At 29.7% G+C, this 16,448-nt stretch overlaps 1 protein-coding gene across 1 annotated transcript; it reads left to right on the top strand.

Moving 5' to 3' along the window:
* The first annotated feature begins 13,353 nt into the window (after window positions 1-13,353).
* LOC120087349 lies at window positions 13,354-15,941 on the top strand. The gene is made up of 2 exons (XM_039044339.1): window positions 13,354-13,744; window positions 15,391-15,941. The coding sequence occupies exons 1-2, from the start codon at window positions 13,663-13,665 to the stop codon at window positions 15,588-15,590; spliced, it is 282 nt and encodes a 93-aa protein (XP_038900267.1). The 5' UTR covers window positions 13,354-13,662; the 3' UTR covers window positions 15,591-15,941.
* The last annotated feature ends 507 nt before the right edge of the window (window positions 15,942-16,448 follow it).

The following is a 16,448-nucleotide window of genomic DNA, read 5'->3' as shown; positions in this document are numbered from 1 at the left end:
TTGATATCTGCAAATTTCAAAAGTTTTTCTCCATGGACTGACAAAACAGATTTTCGCATTGAAGCTAATGTCCTGCGCTTGGAAAACCATTCCTAGTGAAAACTTCTAATATGATCCAACAGTGCAGTCACCGGAAGGAATCGAGCATCCTTCAATACCACATTGATACACTCTGTAACATTTATGGTCAATTGATCGTACCTCATTATTCCTTGGTATACCCAGGCCCACTTGACAACCCGACATCGGTAGGATATTTTTTAACACTGTTGTAGGGAGCCAACATGTTCTAATGGTATCGAAATATAGACTCCCAACATGCCTTAGCTGCTAACATGAAGTTTGAACACACATTATCATTGTTGAACTTCGTTGTCAGGTTCAGGCTCAAATGATGGATACACAATGTGCGGAATGTGTCAGGAAAAACTGTAGCAATGGACTTCACAATGCTTTTGTGTCGATCGGATACGAACACAAGCCCATTAACTACACCAATAGTTTATTGCAACTTTCTCTTGAACCACATCCATGAATCATCGTTTTCTTTATCCCCAAACCGAAAGTAACTAGGTATTTTTGTTTATTAGCATCAATTGAAACCGCTATATATAATGCCCTTATACTTCCCTTTCATGTGTGCAATATCAACAACAATAACTGGCCTAATGCAATTCAGAATATCTCTTATTGCAGCCCCAAGTGCCATATAAAAGTATTTAAAATGCCCACAAGGATCAATCTCCAACTCATAATGATTCCTAGGATTGACAATCTTCAACATTTCCCCATACTATGGTAACAAACGAAATGACTCTCTAGGGGACCCTCTCATTAAGGACAACACAGCTTCCCTGGCTCGCATTCCAGCTCATACTCCTTGCAAAAGTCTTGAATAATTTCATTCGATTTATAACCACGATTAACATCCTGGTATTTAGACTTAATCAGTTCAATTATAACCTAACTCTTAGCTTGTTTATGATCATATTTTCTTAAATCTTCGGGCATGTGTGGGCGTTAACATATTTACTAATTTTGAACATTTCAGAGTGTTTCATTCATTCTAATGGCCCTGATCTTCCATTGACAAATCGATTCTACTCATCTTAAAATATATAACTTCTTAATAGATGTATCGACATGATATTGGGAGTTCTTCCTAATGGCAAAGATAGATAGTTTCTTAGCCAAATATTTTTTGCTTAAATATATTACTAACCTGGACATCTTCTATAGTAAACTCGGATGAGACGACTATGGTGCTCGCCATTAATTTTTCGATACGCTTCCTCTTGTTACGGCTGGCATAGTGTTCACCACTTCCTACTGAATCTGCACAATGCTCATCGTCAATTGTCGGGTTACTATCACCAAAAGGTCCTTTGTCAACCCTTGATTCTACATTCATCATTGACTCTACCACATGATCAACATTAAAACCGCCTCGGACATATATATCTGCCACATTAACGTCCACATCATATTCCACTGACATGTCCACTTCAAATACAAACTCATCGTTAACGGCATCTTCAGATAGGTCCATGTATTCCATATTCAATAACCCATCTGTATTGTCTCCCAAATCTAATGGACATCCATTATTATTTAACAAACTTAATGATCACACCTCATTGGAAACCATATTGTATTCAGAAATAAACTCAAGTTTGGATGCAAATGTTGAACATTTTGAACTGGATATGACAGTATTGTACTCTTAGGTTTATGGACTACTACTGGTAATTTCGATACTAAAAGGGCCACTTAAGACGCATCGTCACCAGTTAAGAAAAAATGGAGATCTTCCTGATTACTGATCACAAAAGCAGATACATTCGGCCTAACATTGTACAAACACCTTATAACTAATTCAAACTCAACAGAATTTATCTCACTAATTCTATATTTCCCGTAAAAACTCTTCATACTTTATTCTGACATTGACAATCAACCCTTTCAATTGACCCCCTATGTATTCTTTCTCATCCTCCTTCCATTCACCCAAAAACAAATATACGAGGCATTCCTTAAAAAAATCCTATACAGGTTCAACAAACTTAATAAACTCAGTCAAAATCTTAGGGATATTGCATAATCTCGGTGCAACTATATAAATATCTCGCTTGAGATTTTAAACCCTACGCTAAATCTCAGTGGAACTATACTCAATCGCGATCGAGATTATTGAATTTTCACTGAAAATGCATAAACAACCACTAAAACATAAATTATTAGCCTCAACAGCATGCAAATAATAACTACAACAAATTTACAAAAGACAATATCGCTACATTTACCTTGTTTTTCTTGAATGTATGTAAAAAGATGAGACATGAGGGTTTTGAGAACTGCCAAATGCTAAGAACAATTTTGGATCACGTTTGGGAAACTTGTTGAGCAAACCAACAAATTTTGGATCACGTTTAGGAAACTTGTTGAGCAAGTGAACCATCTCTTTCCCAAAAAATAAGTTATTACAATAATTATGTTACTTTTTATATTACCGATGGCATATTTGTAAAATTCTTTTCACTCAATTAAATTTGATATTCAAATGTTAAAACAATTAAAACAATCTTGGGCTCGATTTCGTTCAAGAAGGCGCGAGAAAAATCAATTCTACTAGATTTCAAAAAGCGTGCTATCTATGAAATGTGAAAACTAAAGGGGGTTATTTTGGACAATTTCTCCAATAACAGACTATATACACAAATAAGGAACAAATATTGCAATATACACAATCATCAAGCTAGATTTCATTGTATATGTAAGGGTTAGGAGTATTAATCTATATACTTAGATACATTTAAAAACCCTAACAAGCCTCTAATTAAAAATGAAACAATATAACTAATAAGGAAATACCTCTAAAATAAGTAAGCTTAAGGATGAAAATAAGCGTGGTAAAGGAAATTTTCACAGAGAAAGCAGGGGTATCTCGGGCGAGTTGAGGAGCTGGATCGTCTTAAGGGTTTTCGTGTATATGAAAGGGTTTTTTTAAAAGCAGGGGTATTTTCGTCCTTTTGCATGATTAGATAATTTGAATTCATTACGTTTCAAACACAATCTCGAGCCCAATCTTGCCCGAGAAGGCCCGAGAAAAACCAATTCCACGAGATTTTAGAAATCGTACTATTTGTGAAATATGAAAACTAAGGGGGCGTTTGGGGCAATGAATTAGTTATTATAGTCCTAGGTTATTATAGTTGGGTTATGATAGTTTGTGGTTGGGGTGTAAATTATTTTAGTTTGGATTATGATAGTATGCGTTTGAGAGGTGTAAACTATTTTAGTTTGAGAAAGAAATAGTAAACACTGTAACGAATAATAAAAAAATGATGAATGTAAAATAGTAAAAACTGTAGTGAATAGTAAATATGGTAGTAAATGAAAGTTTTGAAATAGTGTTGAATGTAGCTAATGGGAGGTTTTGAAATAGTTTTTACTGTAATGGTTATTATATTTTGATAATAACCCTTGCTCCAAACGCTCCTTAAAGGGTTATTTTGGACACTTCTTTATTATAATAGTGGTGTGAATTTGAGCACTAAATATAATAGTAGTGTGAATTTTTGTTAGTAAGGGTGGTTTCTCATTTTCCTCTATTATCCTCTATTTTTCCTCGACTTATTGAGGAAGAATCATGTCATAATTTTTTTGGTTATTTTGCTAGAATTTTTAAGAGAAATGACTTTATTTAAGTGATTTTAAGTTGGTTTTATATAAAATTATGTGAAAATAGTCCTAAATCATTAACAAATAGTCTAAATTAATTCACTCATAAAAGTTTATAGTTTTTATTGATACAATATCTATATAAAATTTTAATTGATACAACTTCAAAATATAACGGCATATAGATTGATTTTTATACTAATTTTTTTCTTGATTTTCCTAATTTCCTTAAAGTTAAATTGTATGTACTTTTGTAGGCTTATCCACTTCGTTTTTATATATGTTTTCTGAAATTGGTAATTTTATGTCCATGCTTTAATTAATTAATTAATTTATTTTAAAAAAATAAGATTACTATTATTATGAAATAAGATTTTAATATCAGAGTCAAGTTTTGATTCGGGAACTTATAGGTTATGGGCCTACCCCGTTGTACCACTCTGATTAATTCTTCAATCTATTTTTCTCGATGTGTTTGTTGTTAACGATTAATACAAACATAGTATTAATGTAATGTTTTGATATTGATTAGTACAATGATCCGGACTAAATGCAGAGGACCAATAATCTTGTAAATGGTCATTAACAGGCAATAATCATTTTGATTCATAAGTTGAAGTATTAGAGTGTAAATACCAAATAGCTAAACTTTTTCAACAATATTTTAGTAGAACATTTCAATCGATTGATTATAATAATAAGAATAATATATAATATTTTAAGTTCACATACAAATGCTTAGATTTACAAAGAATAGAAAATAATTTTTTTAAAAGTCTTTTAGATTTAGTGATTAAATTGCTAAAGTTATGAAAGTCGACACCAAAACTAAGATTAAGAAAATGTTTTGACTATGAGTGAACCAAGGTTGGTATGTAATGCAAGCAACATGGCGGCCGAGTACTCACTTTCCACTTCCAAAATAAATAAATAAATAAATAAATTAATTAATTAAATTAAATTAAATTAAATAAAAACATATCAAAGAAAAGATTGCATGAAAAAGTGGCTTTACCTACAAAATCTTTCTTTCATTGGTTGAAGTTGACGAAGTTTCCACGACATTAATTGCTCCATCTCTTTTTTCCTTTTTTTCTTTTTCTTTTTCTTTTTCTTTTTCTTTTTCTTTTTTTCTAAAGGGTTAAAAAAATTATGAAAAGAATAATCCTGCAATGTTTAAATGTCTTTAAAAAAACACCGACACCTCTCTTTGATCTTGACTGGGTAACAAACTCCCCCTTAATACTGAATATTATATATTATTAAATTTCAAATTATTATTCTTTTCGATTATTTTATTTTATGCATTGAAAATTGAAATTCCAACTGTTCTTCATTCCTGGACTTGGAATGTAGACAACAAAAATTCTATTCTAGGATCAATGGATTCTGATTTCCTTGTTAGCTTGAATTTTTTTATTAAATCATTTTTTAAAACAAAATTAGTAAATTAAAATCCTGTTTGATAACTATTTGATTTTTAATTTTAAAAATTAAATACATTTATTATAATGATTTGCATATTTGTTAGGTAGAATGGTTGAATTCTTAGACAAATTCAAAAAAACAAAAACAATCTTTTGAAAGCTACTTTTTTTAGTTTTCAAAATTTGATTTGGTTTTTAAAATCATTGGTGAATAGTAGATAAAAAAAAAAAAAAGAAATTTAGAGATGAAAGTAGTGTTTATAGGTTTAATTTTTAAAAACAAATTGGTTATCAAATGTGGTCTAACTTTTTAGTTTCATTTTAAAATCATTCTTAATTTACTTTTTTTTTTTTTCCCTTTTGAGGGAAGTGATTAAACTAATAATCTAAATATAACTGGGTAGGGTTAATGATACTAACTTCTTTATTTGATTTTTTTTTTGTTTTATTTTCTACTCTCTATTTTTTTTAAAACTAAGAAAAATAGTTTTAAAACTTTTTTCTATTTTAGAAGTTAGCTAATAATTCAAATATTTATTTATGATATGCAAAAATCACATGAAAAAATTCGAAAAATAATAAACATAATTTAAAAAAAAAAGCTAAAATGAAGGCCAAAATTATGTTTGTTCTTTTTACATTATGTTACGACATTTTTTATTTTCTTAATAGGTATTCGAATCCTTTCCAACTTTCAAAATTAAAAATAAGTTTTTAGAAGTTATTTAAAACTTTTGATTGAATTTGAATAACACTCTTTAAAAGGGTAAAATACAATGAAGAAATCCATCCATAGAAGTAGTTATTATTAAGCATTAATTTTAAAAATCTAAATAATTATGGAATGAGGTTAGTATCATTATGAAATATGACCTTAAAAAGATTCCGTAAGCATTGGTTTTTTTTTTTTTTTCTTGAAGAAAAGTTTGAAATTTTGTTATCAAGCTTCACAAGATGGTCTTTGTTTTTGTTTTTTTTTTCAAAACCCTGTATTAATCGTTGGGTTTCATCATTTATTTCCTTTTTGAAATCTTGTGATTGCATGTACCATTATTTTCAAATTTTCCCCCAAAAAAAAAATTTATAATGGAAGTGAAACGTGTCGCCCAATGAATGGCTAATAGAATATCCTTTTAAAACAGTGGACCATTTCAATTTGGACACCAGTAAGCCATCTTCAATTCTGCCACGTGTGTCTTTCTTTCGTTTTTTTTTTTTTTTTTTGCCGACACTTAAGAAAGATCTGTGACTGGGATTATTTTACGAAACAATAATAAAATTAAATTCAAAATTCAAAAATTTTAATTTAAAAAAAATCGAAACATTTTTCAGAAGGTCAAAACTGCCCCTTTGGAAAAACATTCCACTGGCCGTCTGTACCTTACAGACAGACGCGATGTCGGACACGTTTTAAGCCTCTGCCATATTTAGTTTTTAATAAATAATAATTTGTTAATTAAGTTTCCTATGCCTCAAAAATGAAGCCACCAAAAAAATCAAATACCAAACGAAATGACGGTGCTCGTGTTCCACAGCTATTTCAACCACGTGCTTACTTTTGGAATTTAATATTTTTTAACTACTTTGACAATTTTTTAGACTCTTTCTTTACGAAGATTTCAATTATTGGGAAATTCTTATCCATAGAAAAATCTTTAAAATCTTTATATTTTATGAAAAAAATTTCAAAATACTTATATTTTTGTAGCTTTTTATTATAAATTGTAAATATTTTTAAATATTTTTTTTTATATTTAAAAACATCACATTATTTAAATTCTTTTCTTTTACATTTTTCCAATCCCAAAATATACTTTTAGTATTTTTTTTCAAAATAACAACAATAATAATAACACTTTTTTTTCTGATTTATTTTATTTTTAAAACTTCAAATGTGTTTGATAAATCATAAAATTTCAATTTTGTTATCTAATGGATTTTTGAACTTGTTTAATTACACTTGGAAAAATATTTGGATTCTTAATTAAATTTTATAAAAAAAAAAAAAAAATACTTTTTTAGTTTTCAAATTTTGATTTTTTTTTTTTTTTGAAATATTAGTTAAAAGATCCATTTGTGTAGTCTTGTGGTTTTTGCTATGGCCTTCTACAACGAGTTAGGACTTTTTTTAAAGGTTTTCGTGATTAATAGAGTTATAAATACAGTTGAAATTGTTGAAAGCTTAAATGAAAATGGAATTATGAATACCAGTATATAATTGTAAATTAATACGAATTTCTCTTTCTCGATTTTTCTCCCAATTATATTTGAATTTTATTATATGTATTATCAAATTTAGATTTTAATCTAAATACTTATCGAAATTAATCATAATAAACAAAAAGTCTCTACTCTCCAACTATGATTTGCATTTATCTCTTATTATCAAATCTTGATTTATTTACTTCACTTTCGATTGTTTAAATGGTTTGTTACAATATCAAATGTAATCGAAATATATTTTTTTGATATTTTGATACATCATTATTATTACAGAATATAATTTGTTATTTTTCCCATTATTTTCGATGTTTCATTTTTCATATGAGAAACACGTGAGCTTGTTGTACCAAAATTAAATATATAAATGGAAATGATTAAACTCTAAATATTGTGAAACAAAGTGCGTATATTATATTATATTAGGTTAAAGTATCTATATATAATATATATAATATATTGTTTAACTTTATTATTATTACCATCGTCATCGTCGTTGTCGTCGTCGTCATCATCATTATTTATTAAAATATTAGATAATAAAAAAACCCTAAATTTCATCTTTTTCATCTTCTTCACACTTAGCCACCTCCCAAAATTTCTTTTTCTCCTTCTCAATCTCATATCTGCGATTGTTGGTTCAACCACCATTTCTTGAATTTCATCATCTTGGCTAGCTTTTGACGACAACCATCACTAGGTCGCCAACCTATGCAATCATATTTCCAATAGTCACATCGTTCTAAAGTTGCGATTCCTTCAAATACTCACTTGCCAACGACAATTCCACTGGTACAATCAACTTTGCTCTTTCTCATCTTGGAAGAAGTCTATCGTTGTAGACATCTATAAATTTCTAATAATAGCTGGAAGTGTTAAGGGTCATATTGGGTGATTTTTGTCTTCCTTCGCATACCCCCATCTCTTGGTCTTTGTCTTCCTTCGCATACACACATTCTATAATAGCTGGAAGTGTTAAGGGTCATATTGGGTGATTTTTAGTGAATGTTTAGATACTGTGTATTTGTTTTATAGAATGTTCAGGTAGAGTATATTTGTGACTTTAAAATTTTCTATTTCTCCTGTCAATCATTCTATTTATTTATTTATTTACACTAGAGAGCTCATGCTTCTTTGTTCCACCTCTTTTCAAAAATATTTTTTATTTATGAATTTTAAAAAAGTAACAATTTTGATAGTTACTATTATTTGAGCGACCATTTGTTTTATAAGATACTAAACTTTAACTACTTCATATGACTTCAATTAATATATTTTTACATTAGCATGTTAACCTACAAATTATTTGTCTATTAAATGGTATTAAAAAATCATGCAAATTTCAAAATAATTATTTGCTCATTAAATTAAGTATTTAAAATGTTATATAGATAGATCATATCAAATAAATCATGCATGCCCAATTTCACTCATATCTTTCTTTCTTTTATTCTTTTCCTTTTCCTTTTCCTTTTCCTTTTCCTTTTCTTTAGTACCATACCACTTTTATCTTTCTATTTTTGCTACTTTATGATATTATCAAACTGCAGTGTTTGCTTCATATTATTTAACTGAAACACATGATTTTTTTTTTAACATTGACAATATACAAACTAAACAAATTAAAATAGGGTAATTGTTTTCAATGAAAAATTGTTGAAAATATTTTCAAGTATAAGTGTTATACAATGACATTTTACTATATTTGTAAATAAATAAATTTTTATATATTTGAAAACAAACCATTAAAATAAATAAATATGCAATGATTTAAGTTTTTTAATTAAATATTTTCTCATGCAATGATATGTTGTTGGCTCTTTTGAAAAGTGTAGGTGGATTAATTTGGATTTTTTCTTCAAATTAATTTTACATTAATCATGTTAAGTAGACAATTAATTTCCAAATTCTTGTTAAACAAACTAGAAATTAGGAGCAAAAGTTGTTAGGTGCATTTGGACCCCATCTTATGCCTACGAAAGGACAATGATGAAATGAAGGATAATACATTGAATGCCTTACCATAAAAGAAGGTGAATTATATCATTAAAAGTTTTAGGAGACTTTGTTTTATTGTTCAAGATATTTTCTTTGCTTTATAAATTTTCAAATAATTATGTGGGTTATATTATTACACCATCATTCATCTAAATAATAATAGTAGTAGTAGATTAGATGAGGTGGAAACTTAAACCTAGAACCTAAATGGATATAATTTTAAACCAACTAAAGTTTTATTAATTGTGAACTGTTAGACATTAAATAGGACACACACAAGACAAATAATTTTGGCAATGCCCATGTCCATGCCCATTATTTGAAAGATTGACCTAAAAAGGGTCCAAATTTGACTTGGTTTTTCAAAATAAGGTTTTATAACTCTTTTCAAAATTTTTATAATATTTTTCTCACTTTCTGAATTCTCGTTCTATTTCTCTCTTCAAATCTCTCGCCCTCTCGAACACCCTTTTGTCTTCTTTCTCTAGATCTTTTCTCTATATTTTATTTATGGTAACAACAACATTCGTTTCACTATATTTCACCACCAAAGACGACAAGTAGAGTTATTTTTTTCTTCTTTTGACAATGTACGATGATCGGTGGCAATAAACAAAATTTTCTCAGATGTCAAATGGACCAAGTATAGAGAATAAGAGCGAGAAAACAATCAAGAACCAAAATAAGAATTAGAAAATAAGCAAGAAAGAGCTAGAACTAGAGTGAGAATGTGGAAGTGAACTAGAACTAAAACGAAAGGGAGGGAAAATGAGTTAAAACTAGAACTAAAAGATTTGATGGTGCTAGTAAAAAGGTTAAAACCTTGTTTCAAAAAATTAGTATTCAAATTTCGTTTTTCTAAAAAATTTGAAGTCATCCGTACAAAAGTTCAAAAAAATTTTATTTTTTTTATTTTTTTTATAAAGAGACAAATAAATACATAATAAAATGTCCCAAATAAGGAAAAGGTTATTTTGAAATATAGAAAATTAAATCAATTTATTTATAAATATAGCAACATGATAATGTCTATCAATTTATCGTTTGTGATAAAGCAATTAAAACATCCAAAGTTCCATAGACTAAAGTAAAGAAAAATATCATATATTATTACATCATCCCAACAATTGTTTGGTTTGATTGAATTTTAATCTCAATTTTCTTAAATTGTAATTTGATTTTTTAGAGGTATTCAACTGCTTTAGATTTTCTTTTGGTATTCAACTACTTTAGATTTTCTTTTGGTATTCAACTACTTTAGATTTTCTTTTGGTCGGTTGATTATTTTAGAGTAAAAAATAAGCAAAAAGAGTTGAATGTTGTGGGTTATTTGATTAAAACGCAGAAATAGGAATTTGAAGGACTGCATTTCTGCCGAGGATGAAGAAGAAGGTGTTGCTGCGTAGATATTTATCAATTCCGAAGTAAAGAAGTGGAGACAAAAGATTCAGTTGAATGTCATGATAGCAATGAGAGCAATGCCGTTGAATGTGATTTTGTGAAACGAATGTGAAGCGACCGAAATTAACCAGAGGCAGCCGTGAACTTTAGTCGGCAGCAGGCAGCCTGGAGCGTCGTGAACCACCGGCGGCAGCGAGCGTGAACCGACAGCAACAGAAAAGTACTTTCGTCGAGGACCACTAGTGTTGTGAAACACAGGTCAGAACCACACATCGAGAATCACACGTCGGAAGAACAGGTGGACTAGTCGTGAACCACCGGCGGAAAAGTCGAGAATCGATTTTGGTGGGTTTCGGTAGAAGAGAGGGAGAAAAGTTTTTGGTGGTTTAGGCGGCAACAGAAGAAAGAGAGGGAAAAATTAGGGCTTTAAAATAAGCCTATCCCTACAACAAATAGGCCGTCGAAAAAAAAACAGGTTTCCCGACCGTAGTTTACACTACCGTCGGGAGATGCTTAAAAACATTTTGTCATTTTTTTTAAACTCCCGATGACTCTCATTTGTCGTCGGGAGAAGGACGGTCTTTCCCTCTACCTTTAGACCATAGCATCGAGAAAGGTCAAAATTTTTTCTCACTCTTTTTTATGTCGACGGTTTAGAAAACGGCGTGGGGAATACCTTATTTTTTCCTACACTATTGAAACCATCATTGGGAAAACTAATTTTTTCCGATGCCAAAAAAACTGTAAAAAAAACCAAAATTTTCAACCATTTTTTTCATCCGAAAAAAATCAAATTTCTTGTAGTTTTGTTCATTTTTCTTTATTTGAAAATAACCATTTAATCTACTAAAGTAATAACTATCAATTTTTTTAAAAAAAAAAATTCAACAGTATATTTACATTTCATGTGATAGTCAGAGGCAAATTGAAAGCCAAACAATGATAATGTAAGAACTTAAACCTTCAACATTTTTGTTAAGATTACAATAATGTCTTAACTAGTTAGAAGTATGATTTGATTATATATATATATATATGTGTGTGTATATGTATAGAGGGAGATTAATTAGGATCCTTTGCCAAAAATGATTAGTTAGATGCTAAAAGCAAGTATTATTAACAGAAAGTTAAAATGTTTGGGTATGCCAAATAACTTAACATGATTTATTCGGTCAAAAAATTATAACACACACTATGCAAACTATAATACATAATACATGCTGACATAAAACATATACTTTTGATTTAGAGGTCATTTGATATTCAAATTTTCGCATTTTGTTAAATTAAAAAAAGAAATATTTTATTTAAGAAATAAGAAAAAAAAAATGTGCATAACACGCGTACAAACTAAGAAAATCTNAAAACATGTATCTTAGATTTTAATATAATTTTTTTTTTAAAAAAATCACCTCATTTAAAATTTGTCACATCAATTTTTCAATAGTCAACAATCATCCAATTAGAATCATTTTTCAAACTTCAACATTAAAATGTCACCTCATTTAATATAAATTAAAATTTGTCACATCATTTTAAAAGCATTAAAATCATTTTCCAAACTTCAAGATTAAAATGTCACATTTGAGATCTCGAGATCGAACAAATAACCATTAGAAACGTAAAGACCAAAAACGTAATTTTGTGATATATATTTATTTAGGTTAAATTATACAAAATACTCCGGTATAAAAAATAGTTTTGAATAGAAACCTGTTAGTGTTTTGTGTAAAAAATATCCCTAATTTTTTAAAAGTTTAAAAAATATATTTGAATTTAAAAAAAAATAAAAAATATTCTTATTATTATATGAACAAAAGTCATTAATACCTTCTTGCTTCTCTATTTTCCATCTTTTTTCTTCCATCCCTTCTTCAATACTCTCTTATTCCCATTTTTGTTAATTATTTGACATTTATTTATCTAAAATAAGTAAATAAATAAAATTGCACACTTCGGTTATATGAACTATAATAAGAAGAAAGAGAATAAAAGAAGCACCAAGAAATTTTAAGACTTAAATATTTTAACAAAGTTGTACGTCACGAGTGTGCGTTAATATCCAAATAGATTTTTCTGTTTGATTATTTATCATTTTGATATGTTTTAAGGGAAGATTTGATTTTAAAATTTTGTGAGACTCTGTGGAATTTTATGTTTTAACTTAAAATTTTGGTTGTTGACAAAATTGATGTAAGCTAATAATTGAAAAATTAAGAGAAAAATGTAGGTATCTATATGAAGAGAAAATGAGGATATATCTATATAATTGTTTTAAAATTGGATTTTTCGACCTTAAGAAAATTTCAAACAAATTGGTCACTATTTTAATGATAGGAGTCTTTTTTAATTTTTTTAATTTTAAATTAACGTTTAACGATTTTCATTCAGAATTAATGACAAAAATATTTTTTAACTCTTTTTAAAAGTTTAAGAATATTTTTAAAACCTTTGAAAGTTGAGAAGATATTTTTGACATAAAATATAATGTTGGGGAGCATTTTTTTATATAATATTATAGCCATTTATAAATATATAAAAGGAAGTTGCAAAGTCATAGTGGGGGCAATGGTATATATATTACGTAGGGAAGCAACCGGTCACGTGTCGGTGGCCTCATTTTCAGATATAAAAACCACTGTCCTTTTGGTTACCTATAATTGGCGCTTCCCCTTTTCATTTCTTTTCCTCTCCAAATTCTTTCTTTTTCTTTTATTTAAATCTTCTCTTTTATTTCTCTCTGTTTCTCTGTTTCTCTCTTCAATTTCGTAAACCGAATTGCTGTGGACCAACCCACAGTGGAACCAGATTCTCAGGTCTGGCCGGATTACGCACCATAGCCGTTCGACTCGGCGGCGGCAGAGGCGGTGGTTTTTGGTACTGGAGGAAAAAGAAGAGGCGGAGCCGGAGTAACACCAAAGTTAAGCATCGGTTTATGGAGCTTTGGCATAAGATGATTTTCCCCGTTCGACGAGTTTGGCTTGCTGTTTCCGCTCGAGTTAGGGCTCGGAAAAGTGGTTAGTCTCTTATTACTCTTCCTCTTCGGCTTTTCCTTCGAAGTTTTCCTCCCCTTCCAAATCGGAGTTTGATTATGGCTTAATTTTCTCGAATGTGATGATCTCGACTAAATGAGTTGCTTCTGATTGATGGAACTGCTATATTTCTGTTTCCGTTAGTTTTCTCTGGTTTCTGATTTCCTTTTTTTTTTGTTTCTGAACTGTGTGCTGCAATTAGAAGAAGAATTTGTATGTAACATCATCTACAGTTTATTTCCTGCATAAGATCATGATATGTGATTTCAGGGAAAAGATTCTCGTCCTTGATTCGCCATGAGAGAAAATAGTGAAAGAAATTTGAAAAATATGAGAGGATCCACATCCACCTGGGTTTCTAATACAAATTTCTTAGTCTTTTCTTTTTTTAATGCTTTTAACCGACTTTGAATATGTTATATAACACCTTGATCTGTATGCAATGTTTATTAGACACTAAATCTCAATTCTCAACTACTATGATAGAGAAAGAAAGAGAGAGAAAGAGAGAGAAAGAGAGAGAGGTGATTCTAGAAGGCAATAAATGGCCATGTGATTATTCAACCTCTCCAGTACAATAATTTGGTAGAAAAAATCACAAGAAACCCACATCCATGTACTCCAATTTCTCCCAAGTGATTCGAATTTCCCAAAATTATCGCTAAATATAGAGACATCAAATCCTTTCTGTTTAAGAATTCTAGTTTAAACTTACTAGGAGTATTATTTTGTTTTTCAACTAAGATATTTATCTCCATTTGATGATGCATAAAAAGGCCCCCACTGGCATTGCAATTGAAGACAGAGTGAAGGATTAGAGCCCACTTTTAGGATTAAAAGTTTTTCTATATAACAGCTTTGATTGTCCTTTTGTGATTCTTCATAGTCATAATCCCACTTAAGACTAACGATGGCCACTAGTGCCCTTTACTTTTCGACTAGTGGTGACCCAATTTGATTTGTTTTTGCCTTGTATTACTATTATAAATAGAAGGCCAAGAGGCGTGGCCTGCCCTGGCCGTCTCTAGACTTTTATTATTCTTATTAGTTCTATCCAGGTCACTTTTATTGACAATTTGACTAGCACCACAAATTTCCTCTACCTTCTTCTGTATTCACATCCCAATATTTGTGTATAATATTTATTAGGGTAATTGTGTTGTGTAGCATTTTAGGACTAATAATTAAGTGTATAGTAAAATTTTTTAAGAATTGCAAATATAGCAAAATTCATTAGTGATAGACTTTATCACGGATAAACTTCTGTCAGTGATAGACTCCTATTAGCGATATGGTCTATTACTGATGAATTCTGAGAGATGGATCTAAATTTTGTTATATTTACAATTTTTTTTGTATTGTGCTTTATCTGCAAATAGTTTGGCCATGGTTGCTATATTATCGACTCTTCTTATTATATAAGTAGAGAGAAAAAAACTCAAGTGGAATGGAGTAGTTAGGTCAGTCATCATGTTCCTTTTGGTGGGCTGGGCCCATGAAATTCTGAATCTGTTATGTGGGTGTCCCTAGGGATTTCTTATTACATGAAGTGTACTATTTTTTTCATCCACACGAAGACTGCTCTTTAGAAAGCTATGCTAAAGCAATTTTGTGATTTGTTCTGCTTATAGGAGCTGGACTTCTGAAGCTTCATGATGATGTAGAAACCTGTGGATACGAAGATGTGAAGGTGATGTGGGAAATGTTACGTCGATCGGAGTCGGAGTTGGTCGGTCACCAACCGAAACGCAAGCAACGACCATTTTGGAGAGTCTCTGTGTGGTCTAACCATGCAGCTGCAGCCTCCTCTTACACTGCAACTCATGCTTGAGGCCATCAAATTCAAACACTGTTCAGCTCAGCTTCAATTGTGTGCCATCTCTTTGGTATCTTCAACTTTTTTTCAAAAAAAGGAAAGTAAAAGAAAAAAAACTAACAGCCAATGCTTGCAAGGCACAGAACTTTTTACCAAACTTGTTCAAAGAAATGTGAAGTCTTTGGCAGTTCATCGCTTCCACTTTGAGCAGAAAAAACACCCTTTTTGTAATTAATAATAAAAATTTTGGTTTTGTAGCTAAGAATCATTCCTGAAGAATGCTTATATTTTGATGATATTGATCACTTGTAGTTTTTCATCTCATCAAAATGAAAAATGCCTTTCAAGAGCAGAATTGAAATCCAATCATAATTTCATCTTCTTAAAATTGTAGTCAATTTCGTTTTTTTTAATCCAACAATGTAACGGTAGAGATTCAAACATCATAGAAATGCACGAATGTCTAATGTTCTAACTCGTTGAAATACTTATATTAGAAAAATTTGTTGTGATATTACAAGTATTTTATGTGAAATCAAACATATATCAAGAGATTAAAGAAAATCTCTTTTTGTGTTATAATAAAAAAAAATTATCACAATGTAATAGACCTGATTGATTGGGACTTTATATATTATGATCAGAAAGGAATCTATATGGAAGATGTGAAAAGATGTGACATTATCATGAATCCAATAAATTAATTCGATAGATTAAGATATTAATTCCATTTTTTTCCAATTAATTTACTTTTTAACGAGAGGGGCCCATTGATTAACACAGCCACCCAGATTTATGGAAAAACCTAAAAATGTGTTAACTAAAAATATACGGTTTTTCTATATATTTCCAATATTATTATTGAAATAAAAA

Source organism: Benincasa hispida, chromosome 9 (genome assembly GCF_009727055.1).
Source record: "Benincasa hispida cultivar B227 chromosome 9, ASM972705v1, whole genome shotgun sequence".
Classification (NCBI taxonomy): domain Eukaryota; kingdom Viridiplantae; phylum Streptophyta; class Magnoliopsida; order Cucurbitales; family Cucurbitaceae; genus Benincasa; species Benincasa hispida.
The sequence above is the reverse complement of the archived record's forward strand: the minus strand, read 5'-3'. Positions and strand labels throughout refer to the sequence as shown.